We start from the raw sequence: 26,966 nt of genomic DNA on the forward strand, positions 1-26,966 counted from the left end.
AAAATCAGCGACAAAATAAAAATTACAAACGAAATACAAACCAACAGCAACAACACCAACAAAGACAACAACAATGGGGCTACTTTCGATTGGGGCCTCAGATGGGAATGGTTTGTTTCCTTTATCTTGATCAGTCCTGCCTAAGACGGCCACCTGTCTTATACGGCCACTTTTCTCCTTGTCAATGGGTGGCCGTCTTACACAGGTTTGACTGTATTTATACGTTTTGAAAATACAGGGGAAAAGGGCTTCAGTCACAACTTTACTTTTTTACCTCTGTCTGTTTTGGTCTACTGTGTCTCTGTGTGGGTTGTTCCATTTAGTCAGGCAATACCTCTTTTGTCAGAAACAGCAATAGTCATGTACTACCAACAACAGTTGTTTCTGGAAAAACAGTGGCAGCATTACATATGAACTCATGAAGGAAACACAGAGGTTCTCAATGTTTTTCATGTTATTAAGGCTGTTTTTCTACTGAGGTCTTCAATTAATTATATAAAAATAACTTCTTTTTTTTCCATTTGTTGATACAATTCAGTCATGAATATGTGAGGCATAAGTCACCCTTGCATGTGAAAGATAAGTAGTTAGAAACATTTTTAGAATTGACATTAGCAGAAGAAAGAAACTTGCAAAGAGAGTGATTGAAAGCCTGCAATACCTTCTCATCATGCTTCTCTAATTGCTTCTAACCGCCCCCTCTCCCCCCCCCCCCACACACACTTGCACAACATCCACATCCTCCATCTCTGGACCCCAGATACTTCCATCAAAAGACCTCTGTAAGTATACCATTTTCAAATGTCTAAATGCTCGTTGTTTTTCTTCTTCTAGCCTCAAGTGGAAGCACAATTACTTTAAAGAACGGGACTTCCTTCACGTGTGATTTTGAACAAACCAGCATTTGCTCATTTACACAAGACACTTCTGATGATACAGACTGGACACGTATGCTTGGATCGACATCTTCTGTCAATACTGGACCCAGTTCTGACCACACTTATGGAACAAGTTCTGGTAAGTTCGGATACAAACAGCTCGAAACCTGTTAATGGCAGGGATAGGTCAAGTTTTATTTTTGTTCTCAAACCAATGATACGTGTCACGACATGTGTGGAATCAGGCCCACGTCAACTTTTGGGCTCAAAGAGCTATTGGTACAGTCTTAGAGCTTGTTCATTTGCCTTGCTTTTTGATTGGGTAAATACCCATGTATCCTGAATAGAAGTCGAAATATGAGATATTTGTGATTTAAGACGGGGATTGCCTGTTGTCAGAGGAAAAATTAGAGTGAAAATGGACACCAAAGTTTGGTGACTTCCAAAGCTGTATTCTTGGAAACTACAAATTTACATTTTTGTATGTCTTTGATAAACCTTTTTTCAGTAAAATCCATGCAGGAATGTGTTTTTAAGGGGACATAGTAGGTGCTGAGCCCATAATAATTCAGAAATCGATGAAAATTACCAAATTGTGGAAAAATGTTGATTTCCTTAATTTCATTATTTTGACGAACATCTGGTTTCACCACGATGCCTCAGATTAATGTCGGTTCTCTATAAAGTTAGGAGTCAGCATGCTCTATATGTGTTGCGACGTGGTGGAATCCGACGCTCATCAAAATTTAGGTTTATAGAGTTATTGGTATCATTAAAAAGTTGATTCATTTGTCTTGCTTATGATGAAAAAATTCCCCATCAATCTTGAATACATGTCGAGATGTTTGCAATTGAAGGAGGTAGGGTCACTTGATTTTAGAGATAAAATAAGCGAGAAAATGGCCGGCAGAGTCTGGTGTCTTACATAGCTTGAGAGACCATGGAAACAAATAATTTTCATTTTTAGTGTCTTTTATCAACTTTTTCATTAAAATCTTCACAGAAATTTGATACAGAGCTATAGCGGCTGGCTCTTTAATAATGTGTCATGAATCAGGCGCTCATCAATTCTTGGGCATGTGGAGTTATTGGTATCACCTTAAAGCTTGGTCATTTGCCTTGCTTTCGATGAAAGAATTACTCATTTATCTTGAATACATTTTGAGATATTTGTGGTTGAATGAGGTGGGGTCGCCTGGTTTCAGGGGTAAAATTAGTGTGAAAATGGCTGCCAAAGTTTGGTTATTTTCAAAGCCTCAGAGTCCTTGGATACTGACAATTTATATTTTCATACCTTCATTCAACGTTTTTCAATATAATTCACACTTAAATGGGTTCTTAAATGGGCATAAAAGGTGTACAGTTTAAAACACAATTTCGATAAAATTCTCCAAACCAGCAGAAAAGTGTAAGTTTCTTTACTTTCATTATTTTGACGAGCGCCTGATTTCACCAAGCTGTCTCACATATTATGTGTCATGACGAGGTGGAATCACAGCGCTTGTCAGTTTTTGGGACTCCGGAGTTATTGGTATCTTCTGAAAGCTTGCTAATTTGTTTTGCTTCTGATAAAAAATGTACCCATCTATCTTAAATAGAAGTCCAGATTTTTGCGATTGAAGAAAGTGGGGATAACTTAAATATCTTGAGAGCCCTTGAAAACTGGAAAGTCCAATTTTTTGGGTGCCTTTAATCAATGTTTTTGAGTAAATCCGTATGGAAATGTGTTGTTATACAGACAGAAAAGGTTTTTGAGCCGAAAATATTAACATTCAGTAAAAATTACCAAACTGGTAGAAAAATGCCTGTTTCTTGGATTTCATTATTTTGACGAGAGCCTGATTTTACTATGATGCCTCACACATCGGTCTTTGTTTTGTCACGTGTAGGATACTACATGTACCTGGAGACTTCCAGTGGGGCTTCTGGGACAACAGCTCGTCTAGACAGCCCATCCTTTGTCCCTGTTCATCAAGACTTGTGTGTTTCCTTCTACTACCACATGTTTGGAGGAAGCATGGGTCTACTGAACGTCCGGGTGAGCTTCTTTCTTTATCGCAGTTAAAAAAACTCTGGCTCTATTTAGGCAGTTAGGCTCTTTTTATAGTGTCATTTCTTAATCCTGTATCATAACTCTACACTGTAAAATTTCTTTGAAATCAAGCCTTTTTAGTCTGAGAAAAATGCTACTTTTTAGAAAATCAGCCAGAGTCCAGAATATTAAGATATTGATAAGAGAGAGAGAGAGAGAGAGAGAGAGAGAGAGAGAGAGAGAGAGAGAGAGAGAGAGAGAGAGAGAGAGAGAGAGAGAGAGAGAGAGAGAGTCTCTTGCATTGTTGTTTTAATCCATCCACCACTAATAGTACTGCCGTAAGCTGACTAAACTCCTTTTTTTTTCTAAAATTCTGGCCCCAATTTTTAAAATTTGTTGAATCGATAGCCTGATCAGTTACCCTACTTGTGTGAAAAATTCAAAGTGAAACTGTGACTAGTTTTTGAATAAATTATAATTCAAATTTCAGAGAACGTCTTTTTAAAATAATGGTTATGCCGACAAAAAGTCTCTTTATCTTGAAACTGCTATGAATAAAAAAAACCCAAGCTTACGACAGAATAGAAGTTTAGTTTGTTTCCTGATTTTGTACTTTTTTTTTTTACTTACCTCGTCCTAGCTTTTCTTACCTTGCATTATCTTATCTTGTATTATCTTATCTTGTATTATCTTATCTTGTATTATCTTATCTTATCTTGTATCATCTAATCTTATCTTGTATTATCTTATCTTATCTTGTATTATCTTATCTTCAGCTGGCAACTGCAGGACAAAGTGGCCTGGGCCCCATTTTGTGGAGCATGACTGGAAATCTTGGCAACCAGTGGAACAAGGGTGAATTAACATTGCACTCTAGCTTGCTTCAGAAGAATGTGAAGGTAAGGCAGGCAACAAACCAATAGGTTTGCGAGCTCATATGATCTTATGCAGTTGCGAGCCTCATAAAACTCTTACTAAACTTAACCAATGGGTTTGGGCGCTCATATGACATTATGCAGATCTGTCCCCGTCGTTTTATGCAAGAAAAATTCTGAAATTATGCAAACTGAGCCCAAAAATGGGAAATTATGCGATTCTGTGAATTTTGACAAAGAATGATAAAGGAAAATAATGAGAAATTATGTAAAAAATGAATTAAATTTTGCTAAATTATGCGGGGTGCATAAAATCACGGGGATGGGCAGATACAAGGCAAATGAAAGGTTTTTTTTATTACGAGAAAAAGAAAAGTGTACGAGAAGATTCTTATATATGTATATATTGGCCTACAGTCTAGCATGCACAGAGTGATGTTGGTGGGGCTGGGAAATCTTTTCCTCATGTGTGGATTTCGCTATGTAAGTGTTAATACAAAGAAACATGTATATGTGCAAGCGAGCTAGACTGTAGATCATTTGCCCTATCCCATGAATTTCTTGGAACTGATTCCGATCAAGTCTATTAACAATATGTCTTTAACGGGAGGAGCTACCCTTGAGGATCATTTTCTATGTTTGTTGCCCGAGATCAAATCTAAGCACACATATAAGTTAAGCATAGTAAAATCTCTTGATACTCAATTTTATTTTGGCATAGCTGCAGCGGTTGCTACGTAAATGACCGCCATCTTGAAAATAAACAATGAATTTAGAATCCTGAAGGCTTCCTTATTTACGTCAAATTTGGTGAGAGTATACCTAAACAAGGAGTTTTTTTCAATAAGTGCAAATGAAAAAAGAAATATGAGAATTTTCCCAAAGAATAAAAAACTTTCTGAATTTAGGTTGCCTCATCACTTGCCAATGGAAAAATGTTTTTTTTTTCTCAAATATTTCTCTGTTACATTGATCGCAGCCTTGCCGTCTATGTTTCCTGGAAGTTTCATGTCAAAAGGATGAAAAGTAAGGAAGGAGTAGGGAAAAAATTGCAAAAAAATTACATTTTTTGAAAAAGACAATTATTGTAAAAATTCACAATATTAACCCATCCTCATGTTTTCAAAAGCAATTTACGAGGAGAATGAAGACTTTCTCAATTGTCTCCATGCTATTTTTAGACAAAAAACTGATTGATTTTAAAAAATCAGCCGACATAAAATTTGCATAGTCTGACCCAAAATCTGCAAAATCAAGGGTCGCTCCTCCCCTTAAGGCTTCTTACAATTCTTCTAATAGTTTGATAAGTTTGTAAAGGCGTTTTCTTTTCTGGAAAGTGTTCTCACTTGCATTCATTCTGTGCCTGATGTAATCACCAATCTAATAGCAACCCTACTGCTATTATAATATATTGAGCTGTCTTCACATCTTTAAGAACAAAAACAGCCAAACACCCCACTCCGCCTCTTATCCCTCTGGTACCTCACTAGTATCGAGAAGTTATCCACGTAGCATTCTGAAATATCTTCTTTTTTTGTTGTCTTAGATTGTTTTTGAAGCTATCAAAGGCAGCAGCTACACAAGTGACATTGGTCTTGATGATGTAAATGTCAAGATGGGAGCCTGCATTACTCCGGGTAAGATACTTGTTTCAAAAACCGAAATACATTGGTGTCATGGCATTGTGGAATCAGGCACTGGTCAGTTTTTGGGCATGTAGAGTTGTCTTGCTTTCAATGAAATAAATACTCATCTTCCTTGAATAAAAGTCCGAGATATTTGCGATTGAACGAGGTGGGGTCAACGGGTTTAGTGATAAAATTAATGAGAAAATGGCCGCTAAAGTCTGGTAACTTCAGGAGCTTGAGAGTCCCCGGAAACTGAAAAATTACATATCTTTGTACTTTTAATCAACATTTTTCAGTTCTTCTTTTTCCTCGTTCTCGATACATTTTTCAGTAAAATTCACATTGAAATATTTTTTTATATGGACGTAAAAGGTGTAGAACCAAGACACAAAAATCAGATAAAAATTGCCCAAACTGATGGAAAAATGCCTGTTTCTTCGATTTTATTATTTTAAAGAGTGCCTGATTTCATTGTGATGCCTCACATAAAAAAAATATTTTGTACTGTCTGCCGTGTATAGGTGGGGGGTATTAGTTTCAATTTTTTTTTCTCAAATTTTTGTATTTTAGTCTCCCCATCTTGGGAAAAGTTATCTACTTGATGACTCTATTGCAATCAGAAGCCGAGCTGACTTCTTTGAAAATAAGATCAAAGAAATTTATTGTTTTACACTAATTTGTTTAAAGGTGTAAAGAAGGGATTTATTGTTTTTGATAGATGATATCAGAGTGCTTTATGCATGTGTTTGATGTGTGTGTGTGTGTGTGTGTATGTGTGTGTGTGTGTGTGTGTGTGTGTGTGTGTGTTTGTGTGTGTGTTTGTATGTGTGTGTGTGTGTGTGTGTGTGTGTGTGTTATGTGGAGGATGGGGGGGGGGGGGGGGGGGCTAGTTAAAATGGTAAAGTTGTGGAAGAATCATACTTTGTGCATTTTCTGTCAAGTGCAAATTCTCTTATGTATTATGAAAAGCATATAGCAATACACAGTTGGTTATCGGTTGTCCTTTGGTACAGAATCTTTCTGAAAATGAATGGTAACCCTTTGGTAACAGTACTTTGTGAAATATACCATGTGTTCTTCAAGGACTATTACTCTTAACAATTATTGTTCCTTTATATGATGCATGCAACTGTGAGCTTGATTGTGAGTGCAAGCATACTATTATAATATTATTATGTTTATGTGCATAGATGTGTGTGGAGGAGAGAATGTGTGAGAGAGTGTGTGTGTATGGGTCTGCCCACCTGTGTGTGTATGTATGTGTTTGTGCGTGTGTGTGCATGTGCTTGTGTGCATGCGTGCATGCGTGCATGCATACGGCATGTATGTGTTGAAACACCAAACCAATGTTCCAGGATCTGGACAATAAAGATTTATCTTATTTTATTGTAATTATATTGTTTGATTTATGTTCAGCCACTTGCAACTTTGAGAGGGATTTGTGCTCCTGGATAAATGTGCCGTCCGCTGATTTTGACTGGCAAAAACTGAGTGGAGCAACAGGTAAGTTTTGGAGAAGGTTTCAGAGATAACAACAGAGAAAAAGATAAAAAGTAAGATCTATTACTGCTGCCCTCCAGCCACCCGCGTTCTTTTTTTTTTTTGGTGTTAGCTTGGGTGTTAAAAAAAAAGTTTCTTTCTGCAGCCTTTCTACTGCTACTCCTTGACTCCTTACTGCTATCTTTCAGCCACACCCCTGATCTTCTGGTAGGAAAGATCTACACCTAACCTTCTTGGACAAGGGCGAAAAATCTCAGAAGGCCCGTGTGCAAGTTGCGCACATAAAAGATCCCTTGGTGGTCTAAAATCGATAAGAGTAGGCTTCGGCCGCCAGCCGGGCAAAATTCAAAATTTCCTATCAACTGAAAATATTAGGTGTGTCCCGCGCGCTCATATGACCTTATGCAGTTGCAAATGCCGTAAAACACTTTACAAAAAAAAAAAAAGAATAAAGTTCCTTTGAGAACCATATCCCGATTTACTCTTGTTGAAGTTGAACAGATGAAATTAGATCTGTTGTTATAGTTTAAGTCGTACCTAATTAGAGTTTAAGAGAGCTTGATATGATTGTAAATCTTGTATCAAATGTAAAAGATTAACAATAATAAAAGTAATGATAACATTTACGGCAAAAATTGTGATATTGACTGCTTAGTGTAATATCCGGCCAGATGCTGTTTTTGAGAAGTGGCGTATGAGGGAGTCCTTATACTTAGAGTTTATATATTCTTACTTTATCTCAAGGTCATTGTGCTAGTGTATTCTGTGAAATCTGGGCCTGTGTCGTTTAAATCCTGAAATTTAAAAAAATATATTTAATGTGTCACGATGCAGTGATATCAGGTGCTCGTCAATTATTGGAGTTGTTGGTATCGTCTCAAAGCTTGTTCATTGTCTTGCTTTTGATGAAAAAATACCCATCTGTCTTGAATAGAAGTCGACATATTTTCAATTGAAGGAGATGGGGGTCGCCTGGTTTCAGAAGTAAAATTATCGAGAAAATGGTTACCTAAGTTTGATGATTTGCGTAGCTTGAGAGTCCTTGGAAACTACAAGTTTACGTTTTTGTTGCTTTAAAAAAATGGTTTTCAGTAAAATCTGCAGAGAAATGTGTTTTTAAATGGACATACAAAATGTTGAACTTGGAAACGAATTAGATCCAGATTGGCAGAAAATGCCAGTTCTTTGATTTCATTATTTTGACAAGCACCTGATTTAACCACGATGCCTCCCATATCTCTCTGTGCTTTTCCATTCCTCAGGTTCCTACAGCACAGGACCCACAACAGATCATACCACGCAGACCGTCTCGGGCCATTATTTGTACCTTGAAGCTTCTGCTCCTCGACGTAGAGGGGAGAGAGTTATTCTGTCCAGTGAGAGGTCAGTATTGCCCTTTGCCACAGGTCTATGAGTGGCTGTGACATGCTCTTGTTTGCCTACTTCCTCTCGGTTCCCTTCATATATTTGTTATTGTGTTGCATTATGGTTATCTATAATTGTGAAGCGAGCTAACAAAATGAGTTACTTCTCAGATTCAAGCCCTATGGAAATAGATACATCAAGCTTACAGGTGAAGTTTTGACTATTTATTAGTGTGAAATAATATAAGGAGTGCTATACTTTAAGAATATGGCATCAATACACAATGTAAAAAGTTTACCCTAGTGTCGATTTTTGGACAATACTGTATCTCCATTTGTGGATTGCGAGAAGCAACTCATTTTGCCAATAGCATCTTGTAAGTTTTTTTCTCACAATACTAGCCCCCAAGCAAATATAGCCACGGTCCTAACTCAATTGTTTAAGTCAATTTTTGTTGTCTTGAGAAGGCGCTTAAAAAAACAAAAAGCCCCTGGAGTTTTCTTATTTCAGCCTAATGACTAAAGAAAGCATGGAAATGTCTCAGTAATTTGAATATTTTGCCTCTGAAACAAAACCCTGCTGTAGTGAAGGTATTGTGGTCAAGTAACATTATTTTTACCATACCAATAACTAGAAATCTGGGGGAAAATGACTTAAGCAATTGTGTTATGACTATGATGGAAAGGAACAAACCTGCAACTTGAATATTATGATGCCTCTTGACTATTGGAGGGCATTGAACTTGGCAAACACCTGTTATCCTTCCTCCTCCTCCTCTTCCTCCTTCTCTTCCTTCTCCTTCTCTTCCTCCTCCTTCTTTTTCTTTTTCTTCTTCAAGTACAAGTTCTGAAATGACGCATACAATCACGTTTCATCACTCATTTCTTTGCTTGAGTGCTCTGAAAAACCCAACAACTTCTTTATTGCCTTGTTCTGTTCCTTTCTCCTGACTAGAACACTCTGTAAGAGCGTTATTTATTCTTGATCTCCTTCTGTCTTTTTTGCCATCGGTTTTTCCAGTGAGAGCATGATGTTGAAGGCCTTGAGCAATGTTAATTCAAAAGTCCTAGGACCTGCATTTAAGTCTCTCCCCAATTATTATTATTAATGACCTTCCCTTACTGGCTTCTTTCAGCACCACCTTATATGACTTCTTTTATGTCTCTGAAATTTTCTACACTCTCTTAACCCCTTGACTGCACTGCAGACTTATCCCAATCATGTCGATAATCAGCCGCCCAGTGCTCTGTAAACGCATCCCGTATGGTGTCTGAAACCCATTTTTTATGGCTTGTTATACACAGGTCTTGTCAAAGGATGAATTCGTCCCTTCATTTCTCTTTCTATTGATACAAGTTTTACTGATCTATCTCTTATAATAAGCATTAAACAATCGTAGATTAAAGATTGTGACGTGTGACATCTTTGGCATGGTGGGATTTTCCTGAGCATGTGGGGTGCATATTATACGGTTAGTAGTCAAGAGGTTAATAAACTGCATCAACAACTATTTTCTGTCTGCCCTTAGACTTCCGGCCACCAATGGTAGTTGTTTCACCTTCTGGTACCACATGGCCGGTTCTGGCATCGGAGATCTGAGCATCGTGCTGAGTGCTTCCCCTTCCCAGAACACGACTCTGTGGAAGCTCAGTGGAGCACAAAACAATGCTTGGCTCAGTGGACAGGTGGGAGTTCGCTCCCCTTACAGCAGCTTCTTTGTAAGTACAACCGTGTCATGACGTGGTAGAATAAGGTGCTCGATCGTCAGTTTTTGGGTATGCGAAATTATTGGTGTCATCTTAAAGTTTGTTTATTAGTCTATCTTTCCTTGAAAAAAAATACCCGTCTATCATGAGTAGAAGTAATTTTATTTGTGATTGAAGTTGGGTGGGGGTTGTATGGTTTCAGAAATAAAGTTAGTGAGAAAATGGCCACTAAAGATTGTAGAGTTACAAAGCTGTAGTGTTTTTGGAAATGGGAAGTGTACAATTTTTGCATCTTTAATCAAAGTTTTCCAGTAAAATCCACTCAGGAATGTAGTTTTAAATGGATCTAAAAGGGTAAAAAACAAATCTGGCAGAAAACTGGTAACTTCGATTTCATTATTTTGACAAGTGCCTGATTCCACTGCAATGCCTAACAATTATTATCGAAGAAATGTAAGTATAATAAAGATAGAAAAAAATGTATGTATAATTATCATAAAGGAAATGAAAGTACTGTATAATTATTTTAGAAGAAATATACTTGGCGTCAAAAGAAACCAGACACCCCTTCTTTAGTGCTTTTTGTATTGGAAGATTGATTTTAACCAGAAACAATCTCTCTATAAGGAAAGTTTGAACATTTTACAAATCAATTATACAAAAAACAATTTAAAAAAATGAACTTTATAACCTGAAATTTGATCTTTTAATTGTATGCCCTAAAATGAAAAGTTACAGTTAATACCGCGTATAGCCGCCGTGGGCATTGGCGACTTCTGTGCACCTCTGCCGCATGCTTCGCACAAGTCTTTGTATGGGATGCTGTGGAATGTTGTTCCATATGTTTGTAAGTGCTGTACGGAGCTGATTCAAGGTGACCGGCTGAGGTCTAAGGGCTCTGAGCTGCCTTTTCATCATATCCCAAAGATGTTTGATGGGGTTAAGATCGGGACTCAAAGCCGGCCATGGATTGAGAACATTCACATTGTTGATGTTCAAAAAGTTTGTGGTTAGGTGGACACAGTGAGCTGGAGCATTGTCCTGTTGGAATATGGTGTTTCCATTGCGAGCCAAGAATGGGAGGACGTGCGGGCGAATGATTTCATCAAGGTAGCGTCTGTTGATGAAAACGAGGTAAGTGCGGCCGGTGCTGGTTATCCGACCCCAGGCCATGACACCACGCCTATCTCCAACTGAACTCACACAACTGTTGGAGAAACGTTCATTAATCCTTCTGTAGACACGCTGCCTTCCATCATTGCTTTGCAGTTGGAAACGACACTCATCTGTGAACATCACATTATCCCACTGTCTCAAAATCCACCGTCGGTGCAGGCGGGCCCAGTTGAGTCTGACTCGGCGGTGCCTCGGGAGCAGGCGGATGCGTCGAGCAGGGCGTCTAGGAATGAGACCTTGAGCTCTGAGGCGTCGGCGCACAGTCAGGGCACTTATGGTTCTCCGTCCCGGCCCCTCCCTGGCTGTCTTGGTAGCAGGCCGGAAGCAATCTCGTAGGTGTAAGACCCGAATGTACCGGTCATGGGCTGGTGTTGTAGCTCTAGGACGACCCGTCCGGGGACCATCCTGCACGGATCCAGACGTTTGCAAACGATTCATTAGTCGATATATTGTGTCTCTTGTCACATTGAAGGTCCTTGCAACATTCGCTACTGGCGTATTGGCCCTCAGCATACCAACTGCCTGATTGCGCTCTTCGTTCGTTAAACGCGGCATGCTGTATCTTTAGATTTAGATGTCTTGAAATGAAACTTTTAACGTTTTATTCTTGGCTACAGATAAAAGATGTGTTAAACCAATTAAAAAAAAACAACAAAAAAAAACGTTCGTGAAAAATGAAAAAACACGGTTTTTAACAAAACAAGACCTGAGCTTTATTAACTGGGCACCTGATCATAAATGCAGGCTGATCACGAGTGTCAAGTGTTCACAATGACGTGTGGAAAATTTCAGCTCAATGGATTTTCAACTTTTCATGAAACACGCAATTAAAATGTGTCTGGTTTTTATTGACGCTAAGTGTATAAGCTCGATATTATTATTATTGAAGAAATGAACACTTTCGCAACAAAAAGTGACATATCCATTTATCCGGTTTTGAGAAAAATAAAGATTTCTGTTTTTCATCTATTTACTGAAAAATCTTGAGCAATTAATTGTTTCAGAGTAAATATTGTGTATGACTCAGCTGATGTTTGCTATATGTGAAATCTTTGTTGGATTCTTATCTTAAAACTGATGAGATCTCCAAACATTTTGGACAAAATTTCCCAGGGGGGTAAACTCACTATGCTGGGGCCCTTTTTCGGTACAAAAGTAAAAAACTAACATAAATGTCATTATTGGTCATTAAATCAAAGCAAGTGAACCGATTTGGATAGCTCTTCATCTAATGATGAACTCCTGGCAAAAAAGACCTGTTTTTGGCAATTGCTGAAAAGTAATTTGACGTTGAAGTCATCGTAAAGGAATGTGCCCGACCCACTACCAGCAGCTCACTGGCACAGCGGTTCTGAGGAATGGCTTGCCTGAGATTTATAAGGAGTTAAGTTTCATGTACATTGAGTGCCATGCTCTTTAATTTTGTTTTTTTCTCTTTCCTGAATAGATTTACGTTCAAGGCGTAAGAGGCGGAAATGCCTATGGTGATATAGCCATTGATGATCTTGGCTATAGCAATGCTCCCTGTGGAAGTAAGTTTTTATGTTTTGAACGGTTATTTAACCCTCTTAGCACAACTAATAGGTCAGCAGGTCGGTCAATATAGCAGAACCAAAATAACGACCAGCTGATGGCTTCCCAGTACCGAATTACTCCAGTGCTTTTCAGAGGTCGAGGGAGTGTAGCAAAGAAATTGCTTTTCTGTTTGATCTAAGTGACATATTTCTGTGAAATTTAACATAGAAAGACCTGGGACATCAGCATCTTAATCTTGAATGGAATGTTCTTATTTTTAAACCTGCGCTAAAGACGGGTGTGTCAGACTGGTGAAAGGCGGTATGATAGCTTGTTGGGAAGGCCGGTTTAAGCTGGTATGGCTCAAAAAGGGTTAAAACAATTATTTAAAAAATCATCGTCTCTGCGTGAAAGAAAGCTGGAACAGTCTTTTCTTCAAGCTTTGAATTTAATTTGTTACCGGGTAAGAGGGTACCGACTGAAGGTACTCTGTTTTAATATTGTGCTGAACAGAATTGCACGACGGTTCATGTCTCAAGAGAGACAGACAGAAAACACATTTAATTGTTGAAGATGATGATAGAAGAGGAATAATAACATATACATATGCTTCAGAGCCACAAGTACATCATCTCTCCTCTCTTACTGGCATACCCATAGAGTCACTATGTGCATCTTAGTTTCTCAAGTCTTCAGCCAACATGGGCATTTTGTAAGGCTTTTCAATTACCTGTATCCTCTTTCTCTGAACGATGGTTCTTTTTCCTCTGCAGTTTTTCTGTTGTTACTTGATGTTTAAATGATGCCATTTGTCTGCTTGCTTCTCCTATGTCCACTTGGGAGGGATTTGATCTGTTTCTGATGAATTTATGTGAGGCGTGCTGACAAAATGAGTTACTTATCGCAATGCACAAACGAAGATATTGTCCAAACACCTTCAATAAGGTCAAATTTGTAGATGTTTTTTAAAATTAATGCTATATTCTTTAACTAGAACCTGTCTTTTATTATTCTATACTTATAAATTGTAAAAACTTCATCTATAAGAGTGATTTATCGATTTCCTTAACTTAAGGCTTGAATCCGAGAAGTAACTCATTCTGTCAGCATGCTTCACATATGCACATGCAGGTGCAGCTGTTAGCTTTTGCTTTCCCTCATCTGACAAGTATATCCAAACATAATGCACAACTGAGCATTAATGAGAGTGAGGCTTTTTGTAGCACACATTATGTGTGTATGCCTAGAGAAAAGTCCCAGTTGTCGGCAAAGCTATTAATTTGAGCTACAGGGTGAAAAGGTCAAAAAAGTTATACCTGGTCAAAAATTTAGTTCCATCAGAAAACATACATTAAGCCTTTTCTTAATAACACGTTGAAAGGATTTTTATAATATTTTAAGTCTAAATATTTTTTTAATTAATTATTTTTGCAACATGTACTTCACCAAAGGTTAAAAGTGGGCTAGAAATTGAGTTAACATGCTAAGGTAAAAGGCGTTTTTCTATGTTTTTACACCTTGATTGACAAAATGTGGCATATCTGTAAAACTACTCAAGAAAATAATTTTTAAAAAAATGAATGTGTTCAGCGTTAAATTTACTGCAAGAAAAAACCTCTATTTTAATATCCAAAATTTCTGACAACTGGAACTTTTCTCCAAGCACACTCACATATTATGAAGCTGTAGAAAAACTCTCTTGTTGATCATAAGAGAAGTGTTTCAGATATGATCTATGAACCTAACTTTGCCCTTCTGACTTCCGGTTTGGATCGGGTCTTAAGAGCTATCTTAATTTCTACTGTAAACTGACAAAACGCCTTTTTAAAATTCTTAGTAGTTTCGAGGAAAAAAGGTTTTATGTCAGCATAACCATTGAAAAAAAGAGGGCTTTGGAATTTGAATTCTAATTTATTAAAAAACTAGGCACAGTTTGACATTGATTTTTTCTCACAAGTAGGGTAACTGAACAGACTTTCGATTTAATAAATAAAAATCTTTGGCACCAAATTGAAAAAAAGCTTTTTGTCAGCTTACGGCAGATTTGTAATATTGTGTTTCCTCATCCTAACAGTAAATCCCACATCTGCTCAACCATCATCTACCCCTGTGACCTTCAGGCCAGCATCTCCCACACCACCAGGTAAACGTTTGTCTGACTTTTGCGAACTGGCTCAATGCCAGTGCTCTCCAATGCCTTTATTGTTCGTACAAACACTTAAAAAAAAAAGCTTAGTAAGTTTTGAGATTTTAGTGTACTACATTTTGAAATCGGGAATTTTTTAATATAGGCCTATCTACAACCCTTTCGTGAAATTAAATTTTATGATATTTTTCGGTTTAATCTTCTGACTGTCAATGATAATCTAACATCCTGTTTCTTTTGACTTCTGTCATCTTCTTGTTTCACTTTCGCCTTATTTAATCCATTCTAAATCACTAGAGTCTGCAAGCATGGTGGCGTCGGTAGCCTCAGACTTGTAACTGTGAGACTGAGGGTTCGGGGTTCGAGCCTCATCTTAGTCCAAGTTTGAGTCCATTCAGAAAGGCACTCTACCCAAATTTCCCATTTGGCTGTGTGCTTTTGGAGATGGATGTTAAAACCGGGCATCTGGCCTCTTAAATAACTAAAATAGTGTTGATAGGGGTGTTAACTCTATACCAATTCACCATTTATGGAAGCATTTCCCGTTACCATGTAATTTTATGTTGTATAAAACACAACTTTTACAAGTGAGATATATAAGATTGGCTTTATGACTAAATGGGTCATTTCCGATATTTAGATTTCCCCATCTTTCCCTTCAGTTAACTACATGATCTTTGTCCCTTTCTGCTTTAAAATATTTTGTCACAAAAAGTACTTCAGCCTATGATGCTGCTTAAGTTCAGATTTTTTTCTTTATTGGCATACTGGTATTGAAAAAAAAAGCTCTTGCTGTGTTTTTCACTCTAATGTGTTTTGTCACAAAGCTCTTCATATGTACATATACATAAATGAGCGGGTGTTTGGCGGGTGCTTAGGTGTGGTTTGCTCATTCTTTCCTATCAAACATTGATCATCCTCAGCTCTTCTCCTTCTTTTATATGTGTGTTACCCTCTAGTAACTCCTGTAATCTTCTGCACTTATGTAACCAAATTGTGCTACATTTGGCTTTATGATTTCAGCTACGGGCACAGTGGACTGCAACTTTGATGTAGGGTTCTGCAGCTGGAGTCAGGACACACAGGGAGATAACTTTCAGTGGCAGAGACAGGCTCAGCGGGCCCACACCCGGCAGTCTGGACCAGACAAAGATCATTCAGGGAGTAAGTCAGATTTCGCCGGAAATTCATGGTGACATTAAAGATGGTTCCAGTAGGGAATGGGATAGAGCGTGTCCACGTTCCCCGTGACTCATTGGAGCAGAGGAAGATATCGGAATATCGCTAACATTACTTAAGACGCAATCCCACTTCATCACTCATCACCACCATTATTTCTAAAAATCAGCAATGCTCTCAGTTCATTGATTTACGTCTATAATCCTTGAATCTCTATCTGCAAAAGTTACTTGTCATACTATGTATGTATGTAATGCACTACTGGACACTATCATACGCACTTTTTATATTAATTAGATGGCGTCAATCTCATATAAATGGGCAAGGGATAAAAAAAAAGACTTGCTCACTGATCTCTTCAGCTGATCTTCTTCTTTTTCTGTTCTGACAGATATCTGCTAGATCTAAATTAAAAACAGAAAAAGAGGGTGTTCTTATTGCATTGACACAAATTAGATCAATTAGTAGGGTGGCTTCTGACTTTGCCTGTCGGTGCAAGCCTTGGTGAGAGGGATACAACATCCTAGTAGAAATGCAGAGATACTAGATACAAATTTCTTCTCGCCTTGGAATTAAACTTGGGTCTCCTGCATGCAACAGCAAAGAGTATAACTGGTACACCCCGGACGCTGATGGACTAGATCTATGTTGATAACAAAATCACCAACATGACTGGTTTGGTGTATGGTCGGACTTCGACTGATGACTGACGTCTTTTATAACAGACAGGCATTTGGGTATTATTAGTGAACACTTATGGTAACTATTTATTGACTCTTTTATGGTAAGGGATTCTGATTATTTTCTAATAATATAAGTGTGAATGTCTTGAAATAAGGCAATAAGAATATTCATTTAATTAAAACTTGTATTTTCATTTTCCAAACAGGTGGATACTTTGCTTACATCTCTACATCAGCGCCCCAAAAGAACCATGAGTCTGCAAAATTGGTTAGCCCATCCATTCCAGCTGGCGATAAATGTCTCACCTTCTGGTACTATATGTGGGGTGATGATGTGAGCACTCTGAAGATCTCTAGATTGGCTCACTCCTATACCTATTTGCTCTGGGCTAAGAATGGAACACAAGGCAATCAATGGTTCCGGGCTGATCTAAACATTCATGCTCGGTACCGTTTACAGGTGAAGAGGATTTATTATTTCATTTCTTTTTCGTGTAATTTTCTTTTGCTTCCAAATTTTTTCTTCAAGGGCGTTATCTTTTAGAAAGAACTGTTTTTTGGATTGGGTTTAATTTTTTGTCGTAAAATAATTTATGGTAAAGATGAAATCTTTAAGGGTACACTCAGGTTTTTGGAGTCTAGTTTGGACAATGTTTTAGGGATTTAAAAAAAAACTTTCCTTGAAAATTGTGAGCTAAATCAAACGGAAGTACTCTCAATTTAAGTCCTATTTCAAAGAAATCTTTGTGAACAAGTACTATGCTTAAAAGCACTTTCTTGAAGTTTTTGCTGGTTTTCTCAAAATGTTCATTTCATGACTTTAGAGGTTTAAAACTCAAAAACCGTAAAAAAAACCACAACAAACCTCGTGAAGTTTGGAGGGTAAGTGCATCATTCAATTTCAAACAAAATGATGCTACCTTTTTTCTTGTATTTGAAAAAAGAATTTCAAACAATTATTTTCTTTGTTATTTTGACTATATTTCTTAATTCGCTAAAATGCATATCATCTAAAAGTAATAAATTAACTATTAATGTTTACTATTTCAAGAAAAGCCATCTTCATTTATTAAGATCTGTTTGCTGAATACAAATATGTGATTTTCATAAATAGCATGGATAGTATTTTAGTTTTTAGTTTTTGAAAATGGTCCTTCACATAGCTTGGTTTTTCTTTAATTTACCATTTTCATAATTATGTAACTGATGTATGTTGGCATGTGAAATACGTTAGGTAGTAATGGTGTTGATTTTTATTTGTACATATCATGTAATTTTGCTTTTGCTGTAAGTAATATCAACTTAGTATGCAAAGGATATGAATAGATTGGAATGTGCCTCACCTTTTTAGGTACAACGGTACTAGTATTGGCCTAACTTTAAAATGGTGTTTGTCATGTTTTGTCTCCAAACTGTTCATTTGTGATGTGGCGCTGTGGAATGAGGCGCTCGTCAATTTGGGGCATATGGAGTCATTGGTATCATCTTAAAGCCTGTCCATTTGCCTTGCTTTTGATATAAAAACTGTTGATATAAAAAAAATCCATTTATCTTGGATACAAGTCAAGATATTGGAGATTGAAGGAGATGGGGGTCGCCTAATTTCAGAGGTAAATAAGCGAGAAAATGGCCATCAAAGTTGAGTTAATTCCTTACCTTGAGAGTCCATGGAAACTGAAAACTTACATTTTTTATGCCTTCAATCAAACTTTTAAAAAACTAAAATCCACAAAGAAATGTGGTCTTTAATAGGCATGAAAGGCATGAAAAACAAAAATTCGATAAAAATTCCCAAACATGCGGGAAAATGCATGTTAATAGACTTTATAATTATTTTGACAAGTGCCTGATTTCACCACACTGCCTCACATAATATGTTTCTTGCTGTATTCTGCTGTCATAGCGGGGAATGTATTGGATTTCTTACTTCTTTGAGGAGGGAAGAAAGAATGAGTAATTTTGAAATGAAGAACTTGCATATAATATACATATGGAATGTGCGTAGTGGGAACTACAACTGTTGAAAGTTTTATTTGCTGTTCTTTTCTTCCTTCTTTAAGTAGTTTTGTTAGAAAAAGTTTACAAATGCTTTAATTTATGGGCTTTGTGTTCCATTTTCCAGCTGGTGATTGAGGCTGACGTAGGCAGTGGTCCTGAAGGCGACATAGCCATTGATGATATTACCATCTCGGATGGCGCCTGTGGACAGTGTAAGTCTTCATATGTGTCACGACACAGTGGAATCAGGCGCTTGGCAAATTTTGGGCTTATAGAATTATTGGTATCTTAAAGCTTGTTCATTTGTCTTGCTTTTAATGAAAATATTACCCATCTATCTTCAACAGAAGTCTAGATATTTGGGATTGAAGGAGGTGGGGGTTGCCTTGTTTCTTATATAAATTAGCGAGGAAATGGCAGTCAAATTTTGGTGTTTTCTAAAGGTTTAGAGTCCTTGGAACTTGTAAATTTTCATTTTTTGTGTGCCTTTTATTATTTTTTTTTTTGGGGGGGGGGGGGGGGGGGGTAAAATCCACACATCAATATGTTTTTAAATGGACATAAAGGTGTTGAGCCAAAACTTAAAAATTCAATAAAAATTGCCACTTGAGTGAAAAAAAACCAGGTTCTACAATTTCATTATTTTCACAAGCCCTTGATTTCACCACAATGCCTCACATATGCAGTAAAGACTTAGTAATTACCATCATAGAAAAGCAGTCACATTTTTTTCAGTTGGAAGGGAGCAATTTGTATCCATCCTTGTGCTAGTCAAAATAATGAAAAAGAACACCCCCCCCCTCTCTCTCTCTCTCTCCCTCTCTCTCTCTCTCCCTCTCTCCCCCCCCCCCCCCCCCCCCCCCCCCCCCTTCCTCAGCATATTTCCACCCATTGGCAATTTTTATCGAATAATTTTTTTTTGGCTCAGCTCTTTCCATGTTAATTTCAAAACAGATTTCTTAATGGATTCAATTGAAAAATGAGGACATCTGTCTTGTCACTTTTGGGGTGTAAAGGAGAATGGCATCTGAAAAGGGAATTTGAAAGACTTGAAAAGGGAATGGTTACAATATTTCTTTCATCTACCACATCCTGGTAAACTTTAAATGCTTTCTGGTAGCACAAAAGGTTGCGGTATTCCTCAGCGAAATGTTTCAGGTTTTTTTGTTTTTGGAAATTTTAATTTTTTTTGTTTTTGCCTGGTACCCCCCCTCCCCCAATTGTTCATTTTGATTCTCGTTTTCTGGACAACTCAACTCAATAATGAACACATTGAGCTGTTTGGTAAAGTGTGTTTGATAACATATAAAGTTTCTGGATGGTTTTAGACATGTTCTCCTTCATTAGGTTGAGAAAATATTTGTTCAAGCAAGAAGAGAATCTGTGAAAAATTGTTTTCACCTTTATTGAAGACAAAAAGTTTACTCAAAAATGACATTCAAAGATAGGATAAATACTGTCTGTTATGATTTATCGAATTAAGTTTTTCAAACCAGCAAACTGATGACTGTTTGATTTATAATTTCAAAGGTTTTTTAGCTGTTCATTTCTATCGTTCATTTTTATGTCCGAAATGTGCAATGAAGGCATTGCTGTGGCTGACCACTTTGTGTCAGTTGTCCTTCCTTGTCAAGGACGGAGCTTGACCAGATGAGAAAAAAAAGTGTGGAAATGAGAACATCAACTTTAGACACTCATGCTTCCCTTAAGTATGGAACCTTTTGCACACAAGTAGGAAAACATGTTGTACTTTATGACTTAAGAGCACATCTAAAATAACAGACTTTCAAAACTGACTAGGGTTTTCTATAGTCACCAGTATTAGAAGTACTTGTTTTTTTTTAGGTGTTTTATGGCACTCACCACTGCATAAGGTTATATGAGTGCACGAGACACATTAAACATTTTCAGTCAGTAGGAAAGTTTGAATTTTGCCCGGATGGGGGCTGAAGCATACTACCAAAGGATCTTTAATGTGGGCAACTTGCACATGAGACCTCTGAGATTTTTAGCCGTTAACTGAGAGGCTAGGTGTAGATCTTTCCTACCCGAAGATCAGGGGAGTGGGTGAAAGACAGCAGTAAGAAGGAGCCAAGAAGGAGTAGCAGTAGAAAGGCTGCAGAAAGAGTCAGGAGCCCAGAGAAGGGGGCAAAGGATGGGAGGGGTAGGGGGCAGAAAGTGGAGACAAAAACAGATGACATAACATTGTTTGAGAGCAGGAAAGGATGTGACAAGAGAAAATCTTTTAGAAGTAAATTTTCCGTTGCTATCCGGATTCGAACTCGGGACCTATTAACCTCTAGACCACGAGCCCTCCCCCCTCCCCAGGAAATGCTCTATATTTTTAGAAATTAATTCTTCCTGATAGAGACGTCCATTAGGAATGCTTTTTGGGCACTTTGGTGGTGTGATAGAAGAAGTGATAGCTGGTTGACTTTTGGCTCTGCTTCCAGCTCCCCTTGGTGTCTCTGGGCCCACCTGCGACTTTGAACAAGGTATATGTGGATACAGTCAAGACCAAACTGATGACTTTGATTGGATTCGAGGAATTGATGGTAGCTTCAATCCAAATGGTGGGACTTCAGTGGATCATACTTACATGTCGTTTGCAGGTAAGATCCAAACATAAACCTTTGAATTTAATGTACCTTTGAGCTGGCCTTCATTAAATCATACTAATTGCACCTCATTTGAAGGTAAAATCCAAACATAAACCTTTGAATTTAATGTACCTCGAGATGAGAGAGAAGGGTTTTTGTTGTTGTTGTTATCGATCCAGCAACAGCGGGGCTCTCACCCTTCTGTTCAATTCCATGAAGAGATAAGTGCAGGTTTGTTGCAGCTGCTGTAATGTTCCGTAGAGTGTGTTGTCAATGTTAGGTCTCTGAGGGAGAAATATAGATCTGAGGTCATTTAGGGCTGTGCAGTAGAAAAGGTGATGATCCACTGTCTCATATGCATAGCCACACAAAGAACACATTGGGGGAAGTCTGGTTTTATTCTCTTCTAGTGGAAGTTGAGCTGTATATGTTTTGTTTGTAGATGGAAGATCGTGGTCTGTTTCTGAGCTAAAAAAAGTATAAGCTCAAATTTTGTCAGCTTGCTTGGAAAATATTGCAGCAGTGGAATGGATTGAAAAGATTGAAAGCATGTGAAAAGAACATTCAGTTAAAGAGATAGAGGCTTTGCTGAAACTGTCTTGGGAGTTGTTATAAAATCAAGCTCTTTTCTGCTTTGCATATCCTTTTTAGGTAATTTATGGACCTTTTTGGAAAAGATAGTTTAACCTGACTGAAAGAAAATTCAATGAAAGCTCTTTAACTTTGTTAAGTGATCTGGCAGATGACCTTTTTAACTTCACATATGTGAACTACTATTTGAAAAAAATAAATCAGATCAATGGTGATACAAAAATCTTTTTCCACCCCCATTCCACTTGCAAAGAGATGTTGTATGAATTGATGACGGACTGGGTTTTTTCTGTGTTATACCCTCCATGAAACTAAGCAGCTGTCTTTTTTTACAGGACACTATATGTACATCCGAGCAAACATCCACACACAGGGACAGAAGGCCAGGCTAATAGACAACTCTGTGGACACGGGAACTGCTGGCTTGTGTGTGGAGTTCTGGTACCGTATGGTAGGCAGTGGAATGGGTACACTGAAGCTCTCACAGAAAAAAGGCACTGCAGCCCCAACTGTTTTGCTGGCCCTAACAGGTATGAAGTTCTAAGTATGAACTTTATTAACTAGCCCTTGATTGTTTGTAGTTTTCATAATATTAAACCCTAACAGGGATCGCGAAATCCCTCGGGCCTCTCCAGAAGAGACGAAGTCATTTTTACTTGATTACAAATTGGACACATGGCCCTAACAAACACATTATTAACCGAATGTCTAGACTTCGGAGAGACCCGAAGGAAATATTTTAAATACAAAAAATTGAAAGATATTTTTTTCCATCGCTGTTCCCAGCAGAATTTTAGATTTTATGAAGGCAATTGGCCTTTATGGAAAGTTATAAAATAGATTGTTTGAGATTTTAAAGTGTTATTTAGAAAGTTGTTTTAAATTGAAAATCTATTTACGCTCGATTTTTAGCGTAAAAAATGTTTAAATTAGTAATATTAACCAGAATCAGGCCGAGAAATGAGCTATTGAGAAGAAACCAACTTGTTTCGCACGCTCATATTACATTATGCAGTTTCGAGCGCCGTAAGACCCCGTACTAAAACTAAAGTGCGTGTTCATAAATAACTCTTGTAAGATAGATATTTGTTTTTTGTTTATGTTTGTATGCTTGCTATCTTTTACAACAGTAAGGAAGTATTACCCCAGTGCTGGCAGTTTTTGCTGTTGTACTCGTTATTATGTGGAACTTGTCAGCAGTTGGTGGTAGAGCACAAAAGAAAATATTCTTTTCCTAATAATCTCCTGAGTTTGGTAAATAATGAGTTTTTTCTTTTTTATTCGTGGGGTCAGATTTTTATTCTTTCTTGGATCTGTTTTAGAAATTTATGAAAGTCTTCCTTTGATTGATATTTTTTTTCCGAACCAGGCAACCAAGGGTCTGACTGGCAAAGATCATCTGCTGCCATCTCTGGGAACCAAGGCACTGTTCAAATGATCTTCGAAGCAACACGGGGTAGTTCCTTCTCTGGCAACATTGCTATTGATGATATCTTGGTCAGAAATGGAACGTGTACCACCAGCACAGGTAATTTCAATTTTTACGCCTCTTCTTTTTCTTCTTCTTCTGTATCTTTTCATCCACTTTTCCTCATTGCTAAAAACCTCATTGGTCCCTTATAATAATTTATTAAAGGTTTCTCAGCTTGCTGTTCTATTGATTTTAACTACAAAATACTTTTCCTATAAACAGAGGCTCTTTATTTCTGAAGGGTAAATATCATATGTAACAGAATGTTTACTTTCTTTCAGACTTGATTTTCATTTTGTTGGAGTAGTGAATGTTCCTGAACTATTTTCATGACCTTTAGTCTTGGTAACTCGCTGACCTTCACCTTTCAACTTTCTGTAACACGTGTTTTGAGCCCAGGAGAATTCTGTCCTAAAAAAAAATCGTCAATATTACCTAAGTTAGCTCCAGAAAGAGGGGTGTGAAAAGGTACTTGAGCAAGATCGGCAAAGACCACTGTTCAATGTTAGCTAAAACCCTGCTTGATCAACAGTCAGCCTGCCTTTGTTCTCTTTTCTTGTCTCTTCGTTTTCCTCACGGAAAAAAATCATCTCACTATCATTTCATTAACTCTCTCCGGACTCATCGCCGATATACCGGCGCGAGTCCACTCCCCTTGCGGATGTATCATCGATGTATCGGCTGTGGTAGGGTGCTTCTGTATTGTTTCGTTTTAACATGATCCATCATTTTTAATTACTTTTTATAGCTATTGAAAAACTCGGAAAGGATTTAAGAAACAAAAACATCTAGTTTTACTTTGTCCAACCGTGTGTTTAGGGAAAAATGAGTGAATTAGTTCTTGCGGTCTTGCATCAGCAAAACGATGTAACTGGACTCTGTATAAATTTCATAACTCAAACAAAAATTGGAATATTGCTTTCAAATAAAAAGCTGCATATTCAGAAATTTATGGATTATGCTCTTGGCCTGTATATGATAAGATACATTCACCAAACATGTGAAAGCAAATAAGCATAGCTATGCTGATTTGCTTTCACATGTTTGGTGAATGTAATTTTTTCCGTCAAACTTTATTTTTCTCCTCACCATCGCCATTTCTAACCCTTGTAATGCATACTTATGTTCAAAATTAATCCTTGTTTTATATTGGGATGTATTCCTCATTCAATTTCCTTCAATTTGATATATCATATGTTACATTTGGAGTCATGGTTATGCTTCTTATGAAGTTATTTTGTACCCCACCTGCATAGCCAAATCGAGTCACAGGTTAATTATGTCTAGACCCCCAAAAAACTACGTCTGGAAAGAGTTAAAGCTTCTTCATTTTTTGTATTCTATTGCTCATTGAAAGTTGTCAGAACCTTCCACTTAAGCGATGAGATCTTTAACGTGTGCAACTTGCAAATGGGACCTCTGAGATTTTTCTCCCTTGTCTGGGAACCGCCACGCGGGCAAAATTAAAGATTTCCTACCAACTGACAATATTGTGATGTGTCCCGCACGCTCATATGACCTTATGCAGTTGAGAGCACTGTAAAACACTTACCAAAAAAAGAAGTAAATAGGTCTGAATTGTTGACTGAAGTTCTGGTTGAGGCATGGAAGAAAAGAGTCAAAATATTTTTTCATGGTTTTCTCCTCAGGGACTTGCGATTTCGAGAAAGACCGCTGTTCTTGGATTGAAGATAAAAGTGATGACGTTGACTGGGTGATGGGTAATGGCGGGACTTTTTCTTTTGAGACAAGACCCACTAATGATCACACTTTTGGCAACAGATCAGGTAAATTAAAAAAAAAAAATATATAAAAAGTAAGTCTCTACCAATATAGTCTTGACTTAAGCTGATAAAAACTTGTAAATTCTTTGCCATATTGACATGCTGAAGGACTAGAACTCTTATGGCTGCTGGATCAGAAAAGTAAAATAATCCTGACTTTTGTTTCTTTATGTATAATTTGTTCCTAGCTCCAAGCTTCCATTGACAGAGCAGGCTGTAACAAAATGCACCTTTCTTGCAGGGGCCTGCCCATTTTGAGCAATAGAGGTGTCGCCCACCACTATAACAGGCTACTGTAGAGGTTTCTCTTTAAGGCAGTTGAATCATTTCCTACTATGAGCAGCATTTTCCAGCTTTTGCCACCCACACTTTATCAGAGGGAGCCGCATTGTGCTGCTTGAAAAATTAGTTTTGTCTTCAGACTTGCACAAACCATTATTTCACACTCACATTACTTTTTTTTCTTTGCACTATCAGGTCGAAATTCCTTTGCCTGCACTTAGATGCACAACACATTTGAGTTCTTAGAACAAATTGAACAAATTTCTGATTAAGATCAGAGAAGAAAAAATGTCAGCCAAAATGGCTTGGTCATATTGAGGAAATTGTTCTGGTAGGGAAAGACGTAACCCTATCCGTATATCGTGTTTTACTATCGTATCCGTACTGCTTTTTGGTAATGCTGAAAGTTGCATCTTTGATTGAGTTTTGGGAGGACGTAAAAATCTAAAATTCTCTAAATATGAACACTAAATATATCTAATATATCACACTAAAGGAACAGGTATTACAGTTTTGGCCGTCTTGAAATCTGTGAAAACAGTGGATTGCTTGCAATTGGGCATAAGCTTATTTGAATTTTGTTTCTATCCTTAGGAAACTATTAAAAATCGGAATTCTTTAAATTTGGACTTAGGTGAATTGCTTGCGATGGGTGTAAGCTTATTTGGATTTTGCGTCTATCCTTAGGAACCTATTTATTTACTGAGACGTCTTCAACTACTAGAGGAGATGTGGCTCGCCTGAAGAGTGCACTGTTTCCTTCTGGGGGTGCTGGCTGCTTTCATATGTTCTACAACATGTACGGAGCAGGCATAGGCACACTGAGAGTGGCTGTAGCCACCTACAACACTGGCATTGACTCGGCCCCGGAAACCGGACGCCAGGTAGTGTGGGAACTGAGTGGCAACAAGGGTCAAGGCTGGAAGGAAGGAGTGGTGCCTATCCCGGCTCAGACTCAGAACTATCGAGTAAGTATGGGAGATAATGGCAGAAGAAGGGAATAAATTGTGTGTGTGTGCGTGTGTATGAGTGTGTGTGTGTGTTTGTGTGTGTGTGTGAAGAGAGAGAGGGAGAGAGAGAAGGAGAGAGAGAGAGAGAGAGAGAGAGAGAGAGAGAGAGAGAGAGAGAGGCCGTTTCAGGAAAAATTCAGGAAGGTTGGCAAGCCTGAAAATATATCAATCAAATGAATCCAACAAACCAAAAGCACCAGAAAACTTCCTTTGAAAGGAAAAGTAGAACTTTCTGTCCAAGTAACAAACGAAAAAAATATATATATCAATTAAATCAATCAAAAAAAACAAACCAAAAGCAGGAGAAAACTTCCTATGAAAGGAAAAGTAGAACTTTCTGTCAAAGTAACAAACGAAAGAAAAAAAAACATCAATCAAATCAATCAATCAAACAAATCAAAAGCACGAGAAAACTTCCTATGAGAGGAAAAGTAGAACTTTCTGTCAAAGTAACAAACGAAAAACAAAAAAATATATCAATCAAATCAATCAAAAAAAACAAAACCAAAAGCAGGAGAAAACTTCCTATGAAAGGAAAAGTAAGACT

At 37.6% G+C, this 26,966-nt stretch overlaps 1 protein-coding gene across 1 annotated transcript in view; it reads left to right on the forward strand.

The window, feature by feature from the left end:
- Positions 1-26,966, forward strand: part of LOC101845641 (MAM and LDL-receptor class A domain-containing protein 1) — a 108,782-nt gene that overhangs the window by 36,362 nt on the left and 45,454 nt on the right. Inside the window, exons 22-38 of the mRNA XM_035971722.1 lie at positions 835-1,017; positions 2,768-2,916; positions 3,687-3,809; positions 5,332-5,422; positions 6,830-6,916; positions 8,176-8,296; positions 9,807-9,996; positions 12,608-12,692; positions 14,750-14,818; positions 15,845-15,985; positions 16,890-17,143; positions 18,806-18,893; positions 21,135-21,293; positions 22,208-22,402; positions 23,242-23,400; positions 24,993-25,130; positions 26,097-26,377. Coding sequence (XP_035827615.1) covers positions 835-1,017; positions 2,768-2,916; positions 3,687-3,809; positions 5,332-5,422; positions 6,830-6,916; positions 8,176-8,296; positions 9,807-9,996; positions 12,608-12,692; positions 14,750-14,818; positions 15,845-15,985; positions 16,890-17,143; positions 18,806-18,893; positions 21,135-21,293; positions 22,208-22,402; positions 23,242-23,400; positions 24,993-25,130; positions 26,097-26,377 — 2,513 coding nt within the window. The remainder of the gene's footprint in view (positions 1-834; positions 1,018-2,767; positions 2,917-3,686; positions 3,810-5,331; positions 5,423-6,829; positions 6,917-8,175; positions 8,297-9,806; positions 9,997-12,607; positions 12,693-14,749; positions 14,819-15,844; positions 15,986-16,889; positions 17,144-18,805; positions 18,894-21,134; positions 21,294-22,207; positions 22,403-23,241; positions 23,401-24,992; positions 25,131-26,096; positions 26,378-26,966) is intronic.

This window comes from Aplysia californica, unplaced genomic scaffold (genome assembly GCF_000002075.1).
Source record: "Aplysia californica isolate F4 #8 unplaced genomic scaffold, AplCal3.0 scaffold00489, whole genome shotgun sequence".
In the NCBI taxonomy this organism is placed as follows: domain Eukaryota; kingdom Metazoa; phylum Mollusca; class Gastropoda; order Aplysiida; family Aplysiidae; genus Aplysia; species Aplysia californica.